The sequence below is a fragment of the Pieris brassicae genome, chromosome 8, assembly GCF_905147105.1.
Source record: "Pieris brassicae chromosome 8, ilPieBrab1.1, whole genome shotgun sequence".
Classification (NCBI taxonomy): domain Eukaryota; kingdom Metazoa; phylum Arthropoda; class Insecta; order Lepidoptera; family Pieridae; genus Pieris; species Pieris brassicae.
The window spans coordinates 14,866,189-14,889,323 of NC_059672.1; the positions used below are offsets into that span (position 1 = coordinate 14,866,189).

General features: G+C 32.8%; 2 protein-coding genes across 8 annotated transcripts in view; both read right to left on the reverse strand.

Moving 5' to 3' along the window:
* Nucleotides 1–18,606, reverse strand: part of LOC123713673 (protein unc-13 homolog 4B) — a 30,462-nt gene extending 11,856 nt beyond the window's left edge. The window contains exons 1-7 of one of the 7 annotated variants that reach the window (XM_045667470.1): nucleotides 18,479–18,606; nucleotides 15,883–16,831; nucleotides 6,127–6,397; nucleotides 2,992–3,338; nucleotides 2,313–2,360; nucleotides 1,471–1,630; nucleotides 222–401 (exon numbers count right to left, since the gene is read on the reverse strand). In XM_045667470.1, the coding sequence (XP_045523426.1) occupies nucleotides 222–401; nucleotides 1,471–1,630; nucleotides 2,313–2,360; nucleotides 2,992–3,338; nucleotides 6,127–6,397; nucleotides 15,883–16,751 (1,875 nt within the window). In that variant the 5' untranslated portion in view covers nucleotides 16,752–16,831; nucleotides 18,479–18,606. Of the gene's footprint in view, nucleotides 1–221; nucleotides 402–1,470; nucleotides 1,631–2,312; nucleotides 2,361–2,991; nucleotides 3,339–4,016; nucleotides 4,207–6,126; nucleotides 6,398–9,069; nucleotides 9,559–12,275; nucleotides 12,420–15,882; nucleotides 16,902–17,480; nucleotides 17,569–18,478 lie in introns of those variants that run through there. The other 6 variants (XM_045667473.1, XM_045667471.1, XM_045667472.1 and 3 more) reach the window with 6 other exon arrangements.
* On the reverse strand, nucleotides 6,511–8,483 carry LOC123713675 (succinate semialdehyde dehydrogenase). The gene has a single exon (XM_045667477.1). The coding sequence runs from the start codon at nucleotides 8,286–8,288 to the stop codon at nucleotides 6,768–6,770; it is 1,521 nt and encodes a 506-aa protein (XP_045523433.1). The 5' UTR covers nucleotides 8,289–8,483; the 3' UTR covers nucleotides 6,511–6,767.
* Nucleotides 18,607–23,135: the final 4,529 nt, after the last annotated feature.

The following is a 23,135-nucleotide window of genomic DNA, read 5'->3' on the forward strand; positions in this document are numbered from 1 at the left end:
CTGGTATAAGAATTATGGATTATAGAGTGAACTTTTGTCTTTGTGCACACCTAAAAATAGTATCACCTGCGTCAGTCAGTCTCAATGGAGGTTAGACGTCATGTCAGATAAACACTTTTATTTCAAATTCATACATACAATTGGTATTGTTTGTGTAACAAGGCTAAGCCTTTTAGTTCCAAAACTACAGGAAAAAACATATTTATCTTTCTCTTATTTACCTTCGAACTTTCCAATTCGTGTAGCAATAAAATCCTTAACAAATGGCGATGCTCTTGCGCAGCAACTTGGGAATTCTTTTCCGACGAGAAATTGAACCGTACTTTCACAACTCCCTGTCTTCGTACTTTATTCTTCTTGCTAAGGTTCAACCACATTATCATACCTCCCGCTGGTATTGACTGAAAATGAAATAATATATTCTGTTTGTGACAATTTGACAATAGTTATAAAAATAGAACCAAAATTCTAATAAACAGATACCAAATTATGAAAATTATTAAATTATTTTGGTTAAAGTAAAAAAAAAGGTTAACACAGATGAAGCAAATTACGTTTTCGTACGTACGAAGCCGTACTACCTAAAAATAATCTAGAAATTATTCTCGAATGCTGTAGATTTAGCCTAATATATTATTAATACTTCTTGTAATTTAAATTATTAAGAATACTGTAGGTTTTCCTTTAGCTGATCTAGATAAGTACATATGTCCTAAACTAATTTGACGCGGTATTTACATATACATACATTTTATATACAAATAGTTTAAAGGTATCGCTATATTAATAAAATAATTAATTTGTTATTTGCCTATTAAAAAAGTATTAGCGATTTAACTAAAACGATTCCAATTTTATTTGTTGATAAAATCTGATATAACTAAGAAAATCCAAACCTAAATGTCAATACTAGCAAAATACGAGGTAAGCAAAACACAAAAATCAATATATTTATCAATTAGTCTGAATGGTGGGTAATTAAAATAAAATTTAAGTAGATAAAGTCGCAACAAAAGCTCGTTTGAAGTTAATAAACTCTTACCGTGTGGTAACAAAATCTCTAGACAAGTTACATAATATTAATTTGACCTTGGTCATGCTAAAGTTTAACGAATACATTTGCAACAATGGTTATTAATATATAGTCTTATGACCTTCGCACCTGGGCGGAGAAAGGAAACAAGCCTATTAATCTATATATTAGTTAGATAAATCACATAAGTTTTATTTTTAATTTAAATTCATAAAAAAACCCTCCGTCAAAGTCAACTTATAGTAAGTGAGTTATTTGCTTTTTTTTCTTAAATCAGCAATATTTTAAATTTGGAATTTTCAACATATTTCTGTATGACAAGCCAAAATATATAATACAGTACCTACCACAATAAAGGTTATTTTATAGACTACTTCTAAATGTATAAATTTGAAGCCAACAATTTATTGAATAACATCAAGTATTTTTGTACTTACTTTAAGTGGTATATTGGATGTGCCAATCAGCTCATTATCATGTTTGCCGGTAGACGCAGTAATTGCTATTTCCTTCATCAGCTTTCTGAGACCCTTTACACCCTTCACCTCAAATATTTTCGTCATTTTCTCTTTCACGGTCTCCGCCGGATCGAAATCCCTAAAATTGCCAATTCAAATTGTGATGAACTTCTTAGGTTGTTATAGACATGAAGACTATATTTAAAACATATACGCATCGCACACTATACACGACAAAAAAATTAAACTCAATATGAGAAAGTTGAATATATGTATAAATTAGATCAAGAAAAGGAAAAAGCTTTTTTTATGCACAAAAATGAGACGTATAATAGATTATATACATTTCAAATTTTAACTGTGTCAAAGCAAATATTTTGATATCTGACTCCGATATCTTCCTAAATATTGATTTTTCATTCAGATTTTCCGTTAATCTGTGAATATTTTTCTATATCTCATTCGGTCCAAACGATCCAACGTAATCATAGTCTAAGCCAGCGGAAATTGCAATTGACTGACAGTATTATTCGTCTCTTGCGTACTACCGCTCAAAGTACTCATCTACATCAGCTATTTCGTAGGCACAAATTCTATTCACTAGTGTGATTTAATGTCCTATTTTTTGTGGCATATAAATAAATCGCAATATAGTAAACGAAACTAAGTCACTAATCTCGTATAATTTAAACTGGCGTTTTTGTCCCTCTTGGGTCCTTCACTTGGGACAATCATCAACATTGGTTCTTAACATGATACTGCATACACCTTCTACACTTAATTATTATTAGTATTAAAGTAATAGTTGGTGTAAAACTTACCATACTTCTAAGACTAGTGAATCTTCATGAACATTTCCGGACATGGGCCTGTAAATACATTATTCATATCATCAATTAATCAAATTACAGACAGAATCAATTGAAATGTATAGAAAATTACTTCATCCAACATGAACTTTTACAAAAAATTGTATCAATGAAAAATGTCGCTATTGATATATTCTGTACCTAAGCTAATTTCCATCTCACAAGTTACAAGAAAATAAATCCTTTTAAGATTGACACAATCATACATAAATAATCTAAAACTTTTTTCTATATCGTTTCTCTATTTATTTTAGTTTTCTTTTACAATTCATTTAAGTAAAACATGCGATGCATAGGTAATTAAAAACGGCCTTGCACTCCAGTTAAATTTATGTTACTGTATCGTAAAATTAGTAACAGCTTGAACTAGACACGGTAAATATACATTAAGGAAATGGGATTTTATAATATGGAAATTAGACTGAAGTATAGGGTCTGTAATTTGCAAACTTTATTTACAGAAAAGGCTAGGCAAGTAAAACTTAAGTGTAATTACTGTCATAACTTAAAAAAATATTCATTGTTCAGGGAAAGAAACAATATCGCTGGTCACCTAATAAATAATAAATCTAAGTAACATATACAGTGATGCAAATGCCCATGCGTCACTTCAAATTATAAACATACTTACAGTGAGAAATGTTCTTCCCAAACGGGATTTAATGTACTAGCTTTAACAGATGTATTATATCTATGTGCTGTATTGGAAGTAAGGTATATTGTCACGAAGGGATCACTTAACCCATTTGGGTCTTTAGGAACTAAATCTTTCCCCTCAATAACTTCAACATTTAGCATCAGTTCCGGGGGCTCTTTGGCCTCAGCTTGGGTTAACAGTTCTGTATGTTTCTCATTTGAGATCTTAAAAGCCTCTTGGACATATGAAAGCATCACTTGACTCCCCACTTCGCAGCCTATGTCACATCCGCCGACATTGTGTAAAATTTCGTACAGCACTTCCAAGTAGAGTTCATCGACCTATAAAAAGGTTAATCTAAATAATGAAGGTCATACAACGTTTATTAATTAGGTTTTCTATCACAATAATTTTAAAAAGAAATAACACGTAGTATGAGGTCGATACCGGAAATATAAATACTTTATGATGATTTCAAAATAAGAATGCTTCGTGTAATTCAAAGTTACGAGCGGTTTTGATCTTTTTCAAAGAGAGTGTCTATAAACAAACAAAGCACTAAAGACATACCGAAGAATCGTAATAATACACTAGTTTCATTAATTCAGTACCAATACACTTTTTAATTTCGCTTTCGCGTTTCGGTCAATCACAAGGGTTGCTAAGGTAAACCCCAAACAAACCATTCAATCAATTGTAAACCGCATATAATACTGTCGATAAAATGCAATATTTTGTAGTTCAGTACTTAGTGCGCCGTCGTGGGAAAATTGATCTAACGGAAAACTGGTGGTTTAGATTTACTGACCTACTGCATAATGGCAGCTTTGTAACCAAACTGCTAATTGCTCGACTTGTTTGAATGCTCGAATGTGTTTAAATAAGAACAATGTACCTATATTTCTTTGACAACTTATTTTTAAACGCTGAAGTCATTGCCGTTATTTAAAAGACAAGTCTAGTCACCAAACATTTCCGGTTACCAAAATTTAAATCAAATCCAGTCGATATTTACATACAGTCATTGATTGTATGATCATGCTAGTCTGCCGTTCCAGAATCTCCTTTTTTACACCCCTAAACTTCCTAGTCCGAAGCGTCCCTGTTCCGTTCATTTTCACTTTTACACACTATAAGCACTTTAGAACAAAATTTTCATAAAACAATTCATAATGAATGGCTGGTTAGATAACAGATATGAATCTGCTGCGATCCGTTTCTGAACTGACGGGCCTGGCTGGGAATCGGGATTCGAACATGACTGATTCTATTTTCGCAAGGCGCCGCCAACGTATATTCGACCACATAATAAAAAGTTATTTTATATACTCATTTAGAAACCTTTAATATCTCGAGAACTGTACAACTCATAAAACCTAAGTATAATTTTTATTAAGGAGTATTTATGGTGGTATTCTCCATCGTAACGTTTCGTTAATGGAAAAATTGATTTATGTGCTCTTCAATTAGATATAATATCCCATAAAGCAGTACATTAGATGAAGAAATGAGAATCTATTGGGTGCCTTATCTATAAATTATGATATATATTATTATGAATTAAATTAAATGAACTTGGTTTAGCTATTTTTTCTTTAATTATTTTTTTTTATAGAAAAGTTAAGTCTTTTAAGAATTGGTTAGAAATACACATATTATGACTGTTATAAACAATCTTAATATTAACAAGCTAAAACTTGCTTCTTAACCCACTTCCTCAAACTTCGGTTAATAAAATATCTAAAACTATTCGTTAAGATTCATGTTTACAATAAAGTAAGTGGTGTTGTAACAATAAACACGTAACCATCCAAGGTCCCGAGTTCGGTGCGTTTGCACGTGTTAAAGCATTTATTTTATTAACTAGTTTACATTACTATCAGCTTATTTAAAACAGATCGGTTAAGAGAATAATGAAGTCTGATATTAATATCAATTTGCAAAAACATTTTCCACATGAGTAATGACTATTCCAACCATATGAATTTTATATACCTAACAATTTAACTAAGAACGAAACTCATCGTTCAAGTATAAAAAATACGTCATTTAATGAGTAATGCTTTATTCTTGTTTTGCATTACTGAGTTATTTGCATTAATATTAACGTTTATGAAGAGTTTATTGTAACAAATCTGTGAATAACTATTACATTGACGTAATGCAACTTGAGAATATCCAGACTGCGTAATCTAGACGTTTGAAACAGATTATACGTTATATATAATTCTCTTGGTAATTTGGTAATAATGTGTGTTGTGATTGTGATTTATTCTTTATAAAAACTGATAAAGAGATGCGGACCTGGCCTACCTATTAAATACTCCGATAATCGACGGCGTGTCTGAGAAAAGCCCAAGGTTTAGCGACTCGATTTTTTGTATGGGTACGAATATGATTACGTATGATACGTAATCATATTTTTTAATGTCTTGCATTTTTTACATAAGTTTAAAATCGTTTGTAGGGGATTGACATTCAAACGCATAGGTATTCTTGGCCATGCCAACCTTGGCATGGAAGTTGACAAAATTACTGATGAAAATAAGTTGGCAAATTGCCACTACTTGACCATTATGCTTCCATTTGAAGAGTGTCAATGTTCTAACCAGTTAGTTGACCTTCGTATACCATTTTTTAATTAATACCAATTTAATTATTTATTTTGCTACTCTACGAAAACTACCGATATTTCAAGATCGAAAAAAATAAGCTATGCATCAAGAACACTAATAGACTAGTGCTTTTTGAGTCTATGATAGGTATTCGAATCATCCACGGAGCATGGGGCGCACACATTTTAATTTTTAAGTCAACTTATATGCTCAGAAATCTATTTTCGTCGGGAACGTAACTTAGTTTTACGCCAACTAAACTATGAAATCGAGATATATATATATTTTTTTTTTATTTAAATATATAAATAATCCTTAATAATATGAAATGCACATTAATAAATTACTACAAAATTTAGAAAATCATTTTAATTCACTCTGACTTGTTCTGTGATTATTTATTGGTATGTACCTTCTGGACTAAAAGGAATCAATAATTGTTTACGGGTGAAATATATAACATTACCTCCAGGAGCAAGTTAAGTTTACACTAATAAAGTATAAATAAGCTTACATTCCATCCAATAGCTTCAACATAAAAATCTAACTTCTCAGGATCCTCCGGTTCCGAATCTGTATCAAGAAGTGTTTCATTGCCACTATCTGAATCTCTGGTAATACTTCTACTGTCTCCTACTTCTGCTATTACTTTCTGTTCACCATCCTGCTCTTCAGCCTCCTTTAAAGGTGCAAGAGGAGTTGATTCTTCCAAAGCAGCTTTCTGTGACACTTGTTTTAATATGGAGCCAAATTTCTCAAAGAAACTGTCATCAACTTCTTGGATTCTGCAAGCAATATTTATCATTAAAATACATCATTTGTTTAAGAAATGCATGTTAATAGTGTAGTTTCTAATCATCATCAACCCTTTGGTTAGATAAGTTAAGAAATGAAAACAAAATATCAAGTCAAATTATTTATTTTATCTATATAAGAGATTACAATGTGATAATACAATTGAATGCTTAATAAATGCTTATTTTCATACACTAGATACAAGACAAGTATAAATCATAACTTGCTTCATGTATTGCCCTAATATAATTTTAAACTATAACCACATTTTCTGGAAGACTGGAATGGTACAATAGCAAACATTTGCCTTAAAAAGTTATAAATAAGTTATTCTTTATATATTACTTGATAATCATATAATTATTTGTCCAAAGCTGAAAAGAGTGTATATTTTATATCAGTATACTCCTCAGCCCCATGTTTGCTTCCTTCCCTTCCTATACCTGATTCCTTAACACCCCCAAATGGTGGTTCAGCACTTGATAAAACACCATCGTTTATGGCAACCATACCAAACTCAAGTTGACGGGACATTCTGAATGCCTGACCAAGATCTTTTGTAAAAACATATGATGCTAGTCCACTTTTAGTGCTATTAGCAATTTCCAAGGCCTCACTCTCCGTCTTAAACTTAAGACAAACAGCAACTGGTCCAAATATCTCCTCTTCATATATTTTCATTTCCTTTTTAACATTTATTAGCATTGTAGACTCATAAAACTTTTCTCCAATGCTTTTTGCAATTTTTCCACCAATTAAGACCTTTGCACCCTTAGAAACTGCATCATCAACTAAGCTAGATACACTCTTGACTTGAGCTTCATTAATTAGGGGCCCACATGTAACACCTTCTTTATTACCAGGCCCCAATATGCAACGGTCCTGAATTTTTGACTGGAAGCACTGCACAAATTGATCAAATACATCTTGGTGTATCAAGAACCTATTAGCTCCAACACATGCCTGCCCATTATTTCTAAACTTAGCCAACATTGCTTGATCAGCTGCATTATTTATATCAGCACTCGGAAAAACAATAAATGGAGCATTTCCACCTAGTTCTAATGAAACTCTCTTGATACCTTTAGCTGCCATTCCATACAATATTTTGCCAACATTTGTTGAACCAGTAAAGGAGATGCATCCAACTTGGGGGTCTTCACACAAAACTTTACCAACACCAGGAGCATTCTTCCTACTTGAAGTTACAACATTAATAACACCTTTCGGTACACCAGCCTGCAAAGCCAACTCAACTGCAGCTAAAGCTGTTAAGGGAGTATCTTCAGCGGGCTTTATAACACATGTACAACCAGCTGCTAAAAGTGCTCCAACTTTACGAGTTATCATGGCAAAAGGAAAATTCCATGGTGTAATTATTGAAACAACACCAAGAGGGTGCCTCGTTACCATTATATGTTTGTTAGGCCAAGGACTTGGGATGACCTCTCCATTTATATGACGAGCTGTATCAGCAAACCATTCCAAAAAGGAACTTCCATAAACAATTTCTCCTTTTGATTCAATCAGAGGTTTACCAGCTTCTGCTGTAATAATTTCAGCTAAATGTTCAGCGTTTTTTTGACAATTTTCAAACCATTTTCTAAGTATAGATGATCGTTCCTTTGCCGTGGTGTCTCTCCATGTTTTGAAAGCACAAGCAGCAGCATCAACCGCCGCTTTAGCGTCACTTGCATCCATATCAGGTACATCAGTTATAACTTTGTCGTTCGCCGGGTCTAGCACCGGAAAAGAACCATTGTTCTTCGCGTTTACCCACTCTCCATTTATATAACCTTGTTTCTTTAGTAAATGAAGATGTCGATACTCCATCGTCGTAATAGTTTGTTTTGAAAGCAACGCCCCACGAATAAAACTCATTTTAAAGTGACTTTGAGTTTAGTTGAAAAATAACAGTTGCAAACGATAAGATAACTGTTTACTTATCACGGTTTTAAAGGTTAGAGGACTCTTCAGTCTTCACTTTACGATAAGGAGATCAATTTATTCATTTAATCATTATTAAATCACGTTACGAACTACATCCTCCGACCAAATCAAATACATACTTGATAGTACATGTTATACGTCAACTGTCAAAAATAGCTGTCTGAAATTGACCTGTTGACCATCAACGTCAAGTTTTATGATACATATCTGGAAGCGAGCAGCGCCAACATTTAAACCAATTCTGTATGGCTAAAAAATTCTAGCATAAAAAGTATCTAATCTTAACCAATATTTTAGTTATAAACAAATAACATTCACCCTAATTAATTCAATCATATGGTTGACAAAACTTCTATCTTCCAGTTAATAAAGTTATAGAAGCCAAGATAATTAGAGACCCATTAAAAAGACAAATAAAAAGAATTATATATGTATATAATTCATCTTTACGTCAGACGCCAAAGTAAAAGTGAAAAAAAACTTACTCATATTTTAATTATTAGTAAGTACCTATTTTCGCAATAAATAAGGTGGGTATCAACCTGTAGGTATATAATAGAAATATCAAATGCGTGCTTGCTAATTATTTTATAGACACTGGTATTTAAAACGCTGACAAATCAATGAGGCCAATCGCCTTTATAAACCTTTCTCTGGACCGAATACGAACTTTATATTAATTATATATATATTTATATATTATAGTACATACCGGCTTTCGTGAACTTGCTCTTCCACAGATTTTTGCTGTTGCAACTTATCATAAAAACTTTTCCACATTGATTCTTCATCCATTTTTGTAAGTTAAACCTCAAGGAAATATTTCAATTGTAGGCGTTTCGTGAGTTGAAGCTACCATAACAATATGCAGATAAATGAATCAGTTAGCGATCACGAACGAGTCATACTCAGAGAAATGACGTAAACACAAACAACCTGGCGGAGACGTTTGGCGACTGCGTATAAACATTCGATCGTCGTTTATTTCTTCCTCTTGGTTGCAAAAGGTCACTGAACGCATATATCTATTGATGCACTTTCGTTATTAAGAAGGATTTCACTGAGACGCAATTATAACGCGATGAAAACGTGTCCAAACACCACTAGGACTGTTTTGCTCCGCAACAGCAATGGAATGACGTAATTCAAGGTGGCCACGTTCGTCGGTCTAAAACGCAACCGTAGCACTAAGTAACCAGCAACATAAAACGCACGTGCTTTTGTAATATCACAGCATGGTGATAAATATACAAATTTCAAACATTGTCAATATAACTTACATTACTTTATAGAAACTAGATCAAAATTGTAAATTACTTGTTTTTGTTTTTAAAACCGAAATCACATACTCAGAACTTTTTTATATGAATATTTTTCTTTAAATGTAAGTACATATTGAGTTGTTCTACTCTAGATATTTATTCTATAGACTTACAGTAATAGAATACTGCAACAGGTTAAAAATCGAGGAGTGTATGTTCTAAAGTAAAAGTGCGCGCGCACTTCACAAAACAAATATAATGTTTTGCTTAAGAAACCTTAAAAATACTTTTCGATTACTGATAACAACTAATTATGACATCACGAACTCTGTACATAGCCTTCACCTGTTCACGCAATTTCCGTCCGCTGTTGCCTGTTTTTAATGCTTCTAAGTTGTAGTCAGTCGGTTTGAACGCAAATTTTTTTTTTTTTAACTATTCCATATGCGACATTATATAACATTACGACGAAATAAAACGACTTATTAAATATTACCAAAAAAGCAATAGAATTACAACACGTTAATGAATAATATTAGCGTCAATTGAAACATCTTTCGGCATTCAAAATAATATCTCATCTATGTAGAAGTTTCTGCGAGTTATTGATAAAAATTAGGGATGCATCCGTTACCGATCCCGATACCGATATACGGCTATACATTGGGTTCGCCGATATATCTGTATTGGCGATATTTTGATTGTCGATACAACGATACTTTTTAAATTTCGCGCTTTAAAAAAGTAATGTAAACGCGCATCTTGTTCGATCGAAGCGTTGCAAACGGACTAACTATGCCCCTGTCACCCGCTTTGTCACCGCGTATTCCATTTCGCTAGACACTTTAGTTGGCTTTTAACTGCTATCGCGCGTAGTATTTGGATACCAAATTAAATGAAAATCAGAATTATAAAAATCTTATCAATGTTAATTTTAATTATTAACAGTTACTTATTGTACTGTTATTTAATTATTACTCTTAATTCTTAATATTCATAACTAAACCTTTAATCTTATTCAACTTTGTGTATATTTTATATAAAAAAATTAAAAACTTTAACCAAACTAGATTTAATTTTAATTCAATAAGCGTTGGTATCGGTATCGGCGATATTTCTATAAGAGTATCGGTATCGTATCGGCAAAAAGGCGTATCGATGCATGCCTAGTAAAAATCAACCGACGACAAAGCGAATACAGCCATAATTGAGATATATCTAAAAACCGACATTAAAACATTACTTCAGCAATTGCTAGTCCGTATTTCTAACTTTACTATCTGCCACTCAGTTCTCTAAAAGTAATTTTACCTCTACTAATGTAACAACTATTAAAATACCTCGTTTTTGAATACGACCCAAAACATACGGCTGCAAAAAATCCAGGTTATTCTCCTTTATCAATTACTACAAGACGTGACAGTTTTTTTTTCAAAAGAATTCTCTTCCATTAGAAAAAGAAATATCCTTTTTTCTTTGACCTTCATGCCTAGTTATTCCTAGTAATTACCTATACGGTATGACATACGTGCATATGTTATATTGTTTACTTGGAATGAAGGTACTTAACAAATATCAGTAATTCTTGTCCATATGATTAAATGTCTAAAATACCTCTAATTGTAATTTATTAACGACTGTTATCCTTTTGTTTGAGGAAAATAATTATAGTATAAATCTGCGCTTCAGACATCAAGCATGCTGTAATATTTCATATTTATTTAATGTTCATGAACTGATGACTGTAGCTTAGAAGGGTAAAAATAGCGCGGAAAACCATACAGCTTCAATCTTTATATGTACAAAACTGTCTTACCGAAAAGTTATTATACGAATGAATCCATTCCAGGTATTTACGATCAGTTACGACTTAATGGCGTTAAAGAGAAAATTGTACCATCTTAAAGGCCGGCAACGCTCTTGCAAACCTCCTGGTATTGGTAGGTTGTGCGTTGCCGTTGTAGTTGTGTCCAAGAGCGGCACTTTAATTTATTAACCTGCTCGTCTACCCTGTCTCATAACCAACGCACTAGCCGCCGAGTGGTTTTGGTATATTTCGGACTTTTTGACACCTCATTAGCAATATTCGCTTTATAAGTTAATAATTTTATACTAATTTATTATTACCCGTAAGTAAGTATTATGGGTTAATACATAGATAGGTGAATAATGTGTGAGGTCAGAGCAGGCAGACTTAGAGATGTTGAGTTTCTACTCTGTTAACGATATGAAAGAGTAATTAGGAAACGCAAAAAAAAATCATTTCATTCATTCAATGTTCATTACTTAACAATATATTTTGCTCTGACTTTAAATGTGTTGGTAATATTAAATTGATTTTTTACTAATGAATTAACCAAGTTGACAGACAGGTTGTATACCGTTATCGTTTACCGTGTAAACAGTACTATCTATTAGGAACAAACAGTTAGATCATCTTCCAGAAATCATGATTAGAATAATATAAGTAAGTCAAAGTAAGATTTATAAAATAGCCTAATATGCAAAACATTATTCCAATAAATTAACTTGTTGATATTATTAAAATATTACGTTATTTAAAGTCTTACAGTTCAATTAATTTTCATTGTAAAGACTGGGTTTCAGGTATAGAAATTATTTTATTTGAAGCTCTTAAAATCAATGGTAAACTCACTTTTTGCGACTAACGATTTCCTTGTCCTGGAGGCTCCTGTACACAAACATCCATGGATCATTTTTTGTTATGGCATCCATTGTCAAAAACTTTAAAACTTTACATAAAACTGAAAATTTTACAGCCGATATATATGTTCAGGCTTCGCGTAGCGCGAATTGCCAACGACTGGCAAACAGTTGACGAGACTTCACATTTCTCAATGCAAAGCTTTGTTTGAATTGGGTTCAATGTATAGTGTTTTTTTTGCGTACCAAGGCTGAACAGAAACTATGTATAAATTAGAACAATCAAAAACGTTGATATGACGCTCAAACTAATTCGATCCCACGATTTAAATTAAAGATAATATTACATTTAATTAAGCCCAGTAATCCAAAAGCGAACGTACGGAATCAGAAAAACATTATAATACTGAAGACGGTTATTCCGTTTACTTTCAATGATTCATGAGTTTGTTTTATTACCCAACTAGTAAGTATATGCTGTTACAATGGGAATTTTTGTGTGCACGCAGTAAATTCCCCAATTTATATATGTATAATGTATATGATCTTTTTAGGTCTGGTCTTCAGATTTCTGTATCATGCTCATTTGTTAATCTAATAGGCAAGTAGGCAGTTGCGTAACTATACCATCTGGGGCCCATGGTAATTTTTTTGATGGGGCCCTATCAGTAAAAATCATCACGTTGTTCCGAGTTTAATTTTAATAAACTTCGAGATTTTTAGCGTTCTCAATTACACGTTGTATATGTCTCTCCTATAACTCTCTTAGGCGAGAGGGTAGGTTTTGTAGTCCCCACGCTAACCCAATGCGTATTGCATTCATCCATAGAACATAATATCTCAATGCATTCGTCGGCGTCCATGCGTCGGGTTGTCTCTAACCCTAAAATATGGCGAGGGGGTCGATGGCTGGCCATGCGTGATACTCGTGAACGGGTGCTACTTGTGGTACTTGAATTCGTGTATGCGGTGATGCTAGTTATTTTTGACTATGTAATTGCGTGTTGTTCCCACGAGAATGTAATTGCGTGCTCCTATTTTACCATGCGTCCTGCTAATGTCATGTAGAACATGGTATGATGGTTGCAGCTCCTTACAAACGTTGTGTAATACAAGAAAAACTTGGCGATTAAAAAGAGTGGCGGAGAGTTTATTGTTGTTCTCTTCAGTTCTACCCCCTTGATTTGAGAACTGGCTGTAAATGTAAAATTAGAAGCATTTAATGTATATTTATTTTTTATTGACGTTCATAAATGTACATTGTGTTACCTATATGAATTTTTGACTTTGACTTTGATTCATAATCTATTCTCTCAAGTTTTTATTTATTTCTCAAGTTAATTAAGTTTTGTCTCAAGTTAAATAAGTTTATATCTCAATTTAATAAAGTTTATATCTCAAGTTCAAATTTATATCTCAATCCAATAAGAACTTCTAGATTTTCAGCGTACTCAATTACACGTTGTATATGTCCCATTAATGCCACAATAATAACTCCTCTCTTAGGCGATGTTCCTCATGTTTTCCTTCATCTTTCAAGCGAATGTTAAATGCATGTAAAGAAAGTCCATTGGTGCACAGCCAGGGATCGCAACGAACGACCTCAGGGATGAGAGTTGCACGCTGAAGCCACTAGGCCAACACTGCTCTTATTTACATATGTGGTTATATTAATTAGTTACAAGAACTCTGTTTTATTCTATGTCAAATCTAAATCATGGTTTGTTTTAAAATAAGACTAACATAAGTAGCAGTAGTACGATAAAATAAGAACATAGGTTATCGGATATTATATTAGAAAACCGAAGTATTGACGAATAAAGAAACTAACGCGGAAATGGAATGCAATTATTTTAAGATATCAAATGAATGTAATGTAAACCATATAAAATACTCGGTGACTCAATGCCGACAGTGAGTAGGTCGAGCTATTCACAATACAAATTACAAGATTGGTTGTACTTATTGTGATGCTAATAACCAACTTACTGCAGTTTACTAAGGATATATTACATGAATTTTATTGAAAAAGATTCTCAAAGCACTTTGTCACTGACTAAGAAAATACCCCTAAGTTACGTCATTAGACAAAATATATGTGATCACAATTCAATACAGCTTTGAATATATTGGATTTGGATACGATTTTAACGTTTATTCACTCCTCCGGTTCCGTCCGTTCCGTTATTCAATAATAAAGGACGGATTACATTATACAATAAATAAAATATAAAACTTTTTTGAACGAAGTAGTGGTGTAAATAAAATAATTAACGTCTGTGCTGTTCTTGGGAAACACAAAAGTTTGGGTTTCGACTTGACGTCTTTTCAAAATCAAATTTGAATTATATGTTTTTATCGTTATCGGTGCTAAAAATAAAATTCCGCTATTTGAATATTTTTAAATAGCGTGTACTATCTACATTTGCATCAAAAATAACAATGTAGCTTTATACTAATAATGGGTCATAAGATTTCCTCGTTTAACGGGTTATTATAATTGGCAGGGACGCTGTGACAACTTAATTACCAACTAGGTATTTTTCATGGTCTAAGTTTATGGTAGGAAATTATATTAGTAAAGCAGATAATGAAGTTTATCACCAACAACTACAATATGATGATGCTTCTAGAGTATGACACGAGAGAGTAGGAAATATGAACGTATTACTTTAGTTTTGTTGTAAAAATACACATCAGTATATTGCACACTTTAAAATTTCTTAACGTCAAACGTTATTAAATATTAAACTTATTATTTTAATGAAACAATAATAAATTATTTCTGCACAGAGAATAGTGTTCTTGATTATAGCGCCACCTAGGTTTCAGTCTTATTATTAAAATAACGTAAAAATTATATTGACATATTGTATAGTTACTACTACTAGTTATTGTCGATTAATGTAGAGGGCAGTTTATTATGTTAAAAATAATCTATGTTTGTGCTTGCAACAGGAGTCAGCTCACGTATATTTTTCTTGGGGTAGGCCAGAGGTAAAAGTTGATAAATAGATTGTTAGGTAATGTACTATTTTACTACTAAAGCATTTAATTGTCTTATAAAAGACATTTGTATATGTATAAAAAATATATTTGAAAATTAATGATGCGTTATATATCTTTCTACATTTATTGCAAAAATACGCGTGGTACATGGCCACCGACTTAATAAAGCACACACACGGACACAATAGCATCATCATTATATTACCAATTATCATTTTTTTATTAAACACATTACAACAGTACAATTCGAACTATGAACATAAAATATTTAAAAAAAATAGTTTCATCATTCCATCTATCTAGATAATATTACTACCGGTTCCTCAAAGGAAATTGCATAATGATAATGTACTGTAAGTACCTACTACCTACGTATAAAGGAATGCGTCCTTCATAACAGATGTTCATAACAGGGTTGTATAGTAAACTAATTAATCTCAACTGGAAACTTACTGGATCTATTAACTACTTTTCTTAACGCGTTCTCGTATCGTTCAAGACTCAATATTAGATGAATGCAAATTAAGTATAAAATAAAAAATATACGGCAAACGATTTAAAGCTTAAAAATTCATACAATAAATACTTACTTGGATTGATTATGTGACTTCTTTCCACGCCATCGTACTAAGCAATCCAAAGTTCCTTTTCGAAACGTAGGCTTCAACGGTTTAAGAAGGCTCCAGCGTTTTTTAGCATCTAAAGTCTTAGATGAGTCCACAGAAATTCTATTCGCAATATCTGGTTCGGAACTACCTTTTTTTAAATCACTGACACTGTTTGAACACTTTTCAAAATCAATCACTGACACAGAATCACCAACGGGACATGTCTTCCTGTTTGATAAGGGAGTAGAGGTCACGAAGTTATTTCTGGGTCTTAAATCAACACCGCTATCGCCGAAATCAGATATATCCAGAATATCTTCACTAATACTATGTAGTTTTGGCCTCATAACGGGGGTTGCTTTGGTATTCAAAATACTTTTCTCCTCAAATAGCTTACTTTTCTTTGTACGTCCAACATCGACAAAAGCATTTATGTCCTCGCAGCTTTTTGTGTTATATTTAGAGACATTTAATTGAGATTTCTCTTGAGATATAGCGACGGGACGTTCGTCCATGACACAAATATAAGCAAGATTGTCTTCGCTCTTAGAAAACTTGCCTCGTACCTTTTTTATCCTGACGGGCGGGACTGGCGGCTCTTCCGGACACGTCTGCAGGACAGAGTGTCGTTCGTCTGTCCTTTTAACTTTCGAGTATTTTGCGATAATTCTGTTTATTTCAGCGCTGTTTTTGCGTCTATACTTGTGTCGTTTGAAGTTGAGTGGTTGCTGATAAGAGTCGGCCACACTTGTACCCGCGACCCGAGCTGACCTCTCTCGCCACTCCGACACTTTGTCTTCAATCAGTCGCTGCAATTCCATTGCTCGCATCACTGTTCCTAGCTCAGGCATATTTGCGGTTTAAAATTTCCCCTTTAGTACAAAAACGTTCAATTTTGTGTTAGATGACCAACGTTATACCGCTTTCATCACTGCAACAAGAAAAATAAATCTACAAAATGCTAAGGAAAATGAAAACATTGTGTAAATTTATAAAATCGCTGTGTCTACGAAGATAATTTAATTAATGTCTTGTTCGAATGACTAATCTCTGCGTTAACTGTGGCCCCTTTGTGTAATGTGGTTTTAAATCTTCGTAAGATAAGAATACTCAGCTTGTCATTCAGACAATTTAAGTGCAGATACATGTCTTGTATTTACATAAATATATAAATAATACCAGTAGCGGCTAGATACTTTCAAGCATGTATGTAGCAAATATTTCTGAAAAACTAGTTGCAGAATGTAGGTATAGCAACTAGAAGAAAATGTAAAACAGGATATACAAAACACAACGATGCGATTTCTATCGCCGTAGCTGCGAATGTCCTTCCTAAAAATATTAAATTACCTCCTCTAGCAACTTAGTTAAATATACAACAGAGTTCACAGAGTACGAAATCTAATAATTAATTCAGAATAAATTTAATATATTTAAAACTTTCGCTATTACAGTTTTCTACGTCTTTACGGAGCACAACATTTCCATATTATAATTACGTTAAAATATTTATTTTCTAAAAAATAAATGCTTGCGAAGATATTTAGTAACGCTCATAATGTTAATTTGTTATAACCTACCTTTATTTATATGTACGTAACAGATCTATATATTTTCTGTAATCACTTATCAAGTAGCACTAGAAATCTATAATCGAGTGTTACTGTCTACACTCGTAAATACACATTGTTTGCATATTCCAGAATAACTCGTAAACTAAACGACCACTCGAAATCGAATATGTACATAACATCATATCATAACATTATCTAGGATACCTTGATTGATAAAGATTGATAAGAAATATCAAGGGAGATAAAAATAGTAATGCATTGTGAAACAAGGGAAATTCCATAACATACAGCATCTACTTTCGCCGTGCATATTAATTTCGTTTATGAATAAGATACCAATCATGGTCAGCACTCAGCAGTTCACACTACAGCGTGACACAGTACAACTTTTTTCATCGATTATTTTGACATAAAATTTCTGACAATTATCACGGAAAAAAGGATTCGGATACTGTATACATACATAAGGTAGCCTTTGTAGAGATTGCGAATATCTCGTATGAATCGAAAATATTCGTAATCTACTTTCTTTAGCAAATCTGAAGTTCTAAGTTTCACAACGGTACTATTTTTGACTCAGAATATGTACAGATTAAAAAGCTTTTTATGATAACATGAAAGCCATAGTTAAGATAAAGTTACGTAAGTTTGTAGAGACGGTTGGCTGAACAAGTAGGTTTTACATGTTTCGGAAATCTAAACAATGTCTTTCTTTCACTAATGTTTTGAATTGTTGCACTTTAAAAATCCTAGTGACACAAAATGTAATACTGTTTAAGTTCCTAAAAGTACCACAGAGAAATAAAAAAATCTGTTTGTTTTTTAAAGTCTGCAATATCATTGTTTACATTACTTTATCTGTTAGGTAGGTACCTATCACTTTCTACAATTGAAAGCAAAATTAAGTACGTGTTTATAAAGTCATAAACTAAGAAAGTTTTCGGAAAATCTCATCTGATATACAAAAGTAATATACCCACTATAAAATAAATAGACGCACTTACTGTTTATGGTAAAACTCCTTTCCGCAAACATGTTCTTATAATTGAAGACGCTGCAAATGTTATACTGGTTCACAATCATCACTAGTTTCCTTACAAAGACTGGGAGGATTTCTCGCTATCCTGCGTGAACTGTGTGCAGACTGTGCGTCAGGCCCAGCACGTGTGGTGCCCCCACGTGCAGATTCTACAGTGAACCACGCGTTCCAGACCACTGCTCCTACACTTGACTCATACGAACCCAGCCTAACACTACAATGGACTAAATAGAGCACCCACTTGCACAAAAATTATACAGCCATTGTAAAACATACCGAGATCGTCACGCTCACTACGATTGATGCATAGTGAATGACAGATTTGAATTTCGAACATTCCGAACATTTAATTCCTTTTTTAAATTCATTGTTAAATTTAGTATAAAGTTTATTGGCATTTTACGAAACATTATTGTGAGGCACCTTGAAAGTTAATAGTCTAATAACTAATTGCAAATTACCGACTACTTTTATGTAAAACGTAGAACGATGTAATTACAGGATATTTACCAGATTATTTCAGCAATTTCACATTTAAATATGACATCACACTTCACTCTCTACAATATTTATAGCACAAAAAATACATATCCAGGAAAATGCTAATACATGGATTTTTCATATAAAAAATAACAATCAGTGAAACCAAAATTTACCGAAATAAGCAAGCTTAACTTTTACATTTCTGCTTGCGAATGTTTAATGACCGAATCTAAGTATCATTAGGAATTTATTTCGCTCTTTGTATAAACGTCATAGAAACGAATTCATTTCACAATTTTTATTTTCTAAGAAATATAATAATAAGCAGTGGCATTATCTCTCAGCGTAAAGCAGTTTATTAATTTGAAAATAATAATTATAGTTTTTATTGCTTTAAAATACTTATCCTAGTACATAAAAATGTGAAGTACTGTAAACACTAATAATTAATCGGCAAGCCGGTTAATATCTGTTTTACAGCTTGTCCTTGGACATAGGCCTCCTCTAAGAGCTTCTACTCTTCTCCGTGTCTAGCTTTATATAGCCACATAGAACCAGCTGCTCTACCCATATCGGCTTCCCATCTTTTTATTTGTCTTCTTCAGATTATTTTGTCGTAGTTGTATATAAAAGCCGTCGCCTTTTATGTCAATTTATCTTTTTCTTCACTTATTGTGTCCAATAAATTGATAAGATTAGCCAAATTTTGTATACATAACTAAAGTTTTATAGTTAGTAGTTTTTGAGATACAGCTTCTGTTTCAATGATAATTTTAAGCTCTCTAGAGAATCAACCTTCTGCGAATCTTGGAGCAGAACACAGAAATATCCCTTTCAAGCGTTCAAGTATTACGTAACGAATTTGGGGGAGGGGGTCCTCTTGTAAAACGTTACGTTGCGGGCGGGGATTGAATTACGCGTTATTGTTAATATTATTTTCCACTTTCTAGTACTTTACACCACATAAAGTTAAGTTTCAGGTATTAAGAGTCACTGGGGGTTGTCACGAAACAGTTGCGGCGCGTTAGGTGGGGGGGGGGGGTTCAAGACTCTCCAAAAATTGCGTGATGTAATACTTGAACGCTCCCTTACCCTCTCCAGCACATAGTGAAAATTGTCTATAATGATATAAATACATTTATTACACTAGACCCTGTGCACTGCACTTGCCAGTCCCCTATAGTAAATAGTTACATTGAGGGCATTGAGCGTTGTGCGGGCGTGACAATGGTTTCCGTCAAGTTCATTGTCGTGTATCGTGACGATGGGCGCCCTAGTTGTCAATTTATTATGTATTAGGTATATACATTTTAATTACTTCGGAAAAAACTTCGATAACATTATCATTTAAAACTCGTGGTATTATGAAGCATCATATTAACTCTTGTAAAAAAAACGGTCAACTAAGGAAATTTACGTTGTAAGGTCGATTTCAGTTAATTTAATTATTTGCCGGAAGGAACGAACTGTAGGAAGATTCCGTTTTTTATAGAAGACAATTCTCGTCCGCACCGTGACATGGAAGCTCCTTGTGGAAAGGAAATTTCCTTCGGGGCGTACTTAGGTGTTTTTTTTTCCAGATGTTTTTAGTACATTTCCAAAATAAAATTTATTTTAAATTAGACGACAGTCGTATGTATATTATCCATAGTGTATACGTTAAAATAGCTTAGCATTGAATTTCGTTGTCTCACCAACAATTATAGTTACGAAATGCCTTAAAATTGTGTACTTCCTCCGTTAAACGATTGACAATCTACGCGAACGTGCACGATTGGTAGAAAATATTCCCTTGGCATCATCCTCTTTTAGCCCGTATTTATAGGTTGTAAATTGGGTCGATGTTTCATCCATCAAAACTTCATAGACATATGAAGGACAGGATCGTTTATAAATAAGCACTCTCAAAGCTATTAACTCTAAAGATGTGTTTTATTACATCCATAACTTTCAGTTTAGGCAATTAGGCATGAGGTGATATGATAAGTAAAATCCAATAATCTTCCATCCAAGGCTCTTTGTGGGTTGCAATTTCTTTTATAGTCAAGTAGATGATTCTATATAGCCTTCTGTTTGGTACGCGCACTCGATTTGAATCGAGTCTTGTGTAAGGCAAATATAACTCGTGACCTAATTCCAAACTAAGTCGACATAATTTCTCACAAAATTATGTACAGTTGTATTTAAACTTACAATTATATGTACTTTGAAAGTAGTATCTTCCTTATAAGGACTTAAAAATTCTTTAATACAGTATTATATACTAGTATAGACTAAGATAGATACTAGTAGAGACTCGGTCCTATTTAGAATTAAATAATTATCTAGCTAATTTACATATATTATTTGTATATACATGTATAGATATAAAACTAAAATTAATTAAAAAACACAAATATTAAATTAGTTAATAGGATATACTTACGTTTTGTCTTAATAACTGTGTCTAACATGTATTTTAGCACTTCTTGCCCATCTTGTGTAATTTAATACTTTTTTTTCTTTACTCACAGTGGTTGCCTGGAATAGATCGCTCGAAAGCGATAAGGTTGCGAGTTCCCCTCCTTTTGATTTAATTATGTTCATTTTTTTAATATTGTAATGTAACGAAGTGTTAATAAATAAATAAAGGTACACATATACACTACGAACTACTCGAACTGATTCCGTTCAGTACCAAATACGCAACCAAAAATTTCTTAACAGAAATGTATTATTGCTATCCTATCACCTTAAATCTTCTATTTGACGTCCCTATCTCTTTCATCTTATCAGCTTGAATAAGACGTAACGCTTACGTTATTAATAAATTTGGATGATGTATGGGGTGAACTCTCAATTGTCTGAATTGGCTTAAATTACCTCTAGCAAGTAACAAAAGGCATAACATGTCCAATATCATTCAATTGAAATAAGGATAAAGATTTTAACTTCCATTAATTATTCCAGGAAGTTCTTGTCGTCTTTTTAATTTGACGTGAGTGCGAGCTTGAACATTAGTATTTTTTATCTTTCATAAGTAACCAAAAACAATTTAACGTTTTATAGTTATTAAAATTATTACCGATTATTATTATAATTATGCTGTTGTGTATATGTATGTATTAAAATACGCTAATTATATTTACTTTTATGAAGTTCCAAAACGAAGAGTTTTAATTGTTTTTTTATTGTTTAAAGTTGAGTTTTTGTTTGAAAACAAATTTAAAAAATAAATTCAAGCTGTCAATCAATTCCTACGTTAAGGAAAGAAACATCTTCATTAGTATTCTCCGAAGGTGACATACGGTATTGTGCGTAGCATTGTTTAAAACCTCGGTCTTTGATCCCAATCTTGATAGAGGGAAAGTGCAATTTCACCGAAACAAGTGAAACTAACAGTGAAAAGGATTTTTTTTAAATCAAACGCTTCGTTGCGAGTCCAGAATAGATCTTTAGCCTAGTGGTGATGAATATCTCAAGGTCGTGTATTCTAACTCCGGCTGCTGCTGCTGTAAAGCCATGATGATTTACTGTCAAGCGCCTAAATACCAACAACTTGTGACTCATCAAGGAATAAAAATCAGAAATGTGTGCTGCCCCCGAACTGCCCATACTGCAAGACACGCACGTAACCAGAAATATTTATACCTTTCAATATTAGTATAAACAAATAATTGCTATCGTTATCATTTTGTGTTTATAAATATTGCGCCACCTTTAAACTGTTCTAGAAGTCCTATAGGTACATAGAAAAAATGGTTTGGTCAAATTGATTAAGACCGTATAAGAATTATGAATAAAAAATTATGTATAGCCGTAACCGGTCGATAAATGTTATTTTAATATAAAGAAACTAACGTTTCAACTACGTTCATCGCAATAAATATTTTCTAAATGCGATTAATCGTAATAATTGAACCTGGATGCAATTAACATATAGCGATAAAGGAAAAGTTGTGCAATCAGTTTAACCTTTTTCATATAAGCGAATTTAATATGAATCTGATCAATTAACATTTTTATTGCGTTTGTAACAAAATTATTACATTTTGTTAGTGAACTCACCCATATCTCCGTTCTAGGAATTGATTCTTAAATATAATATTCGGTTTGTCACTCGGGCGATGAATGTTTTCTATGGTATTTTATACTAATAA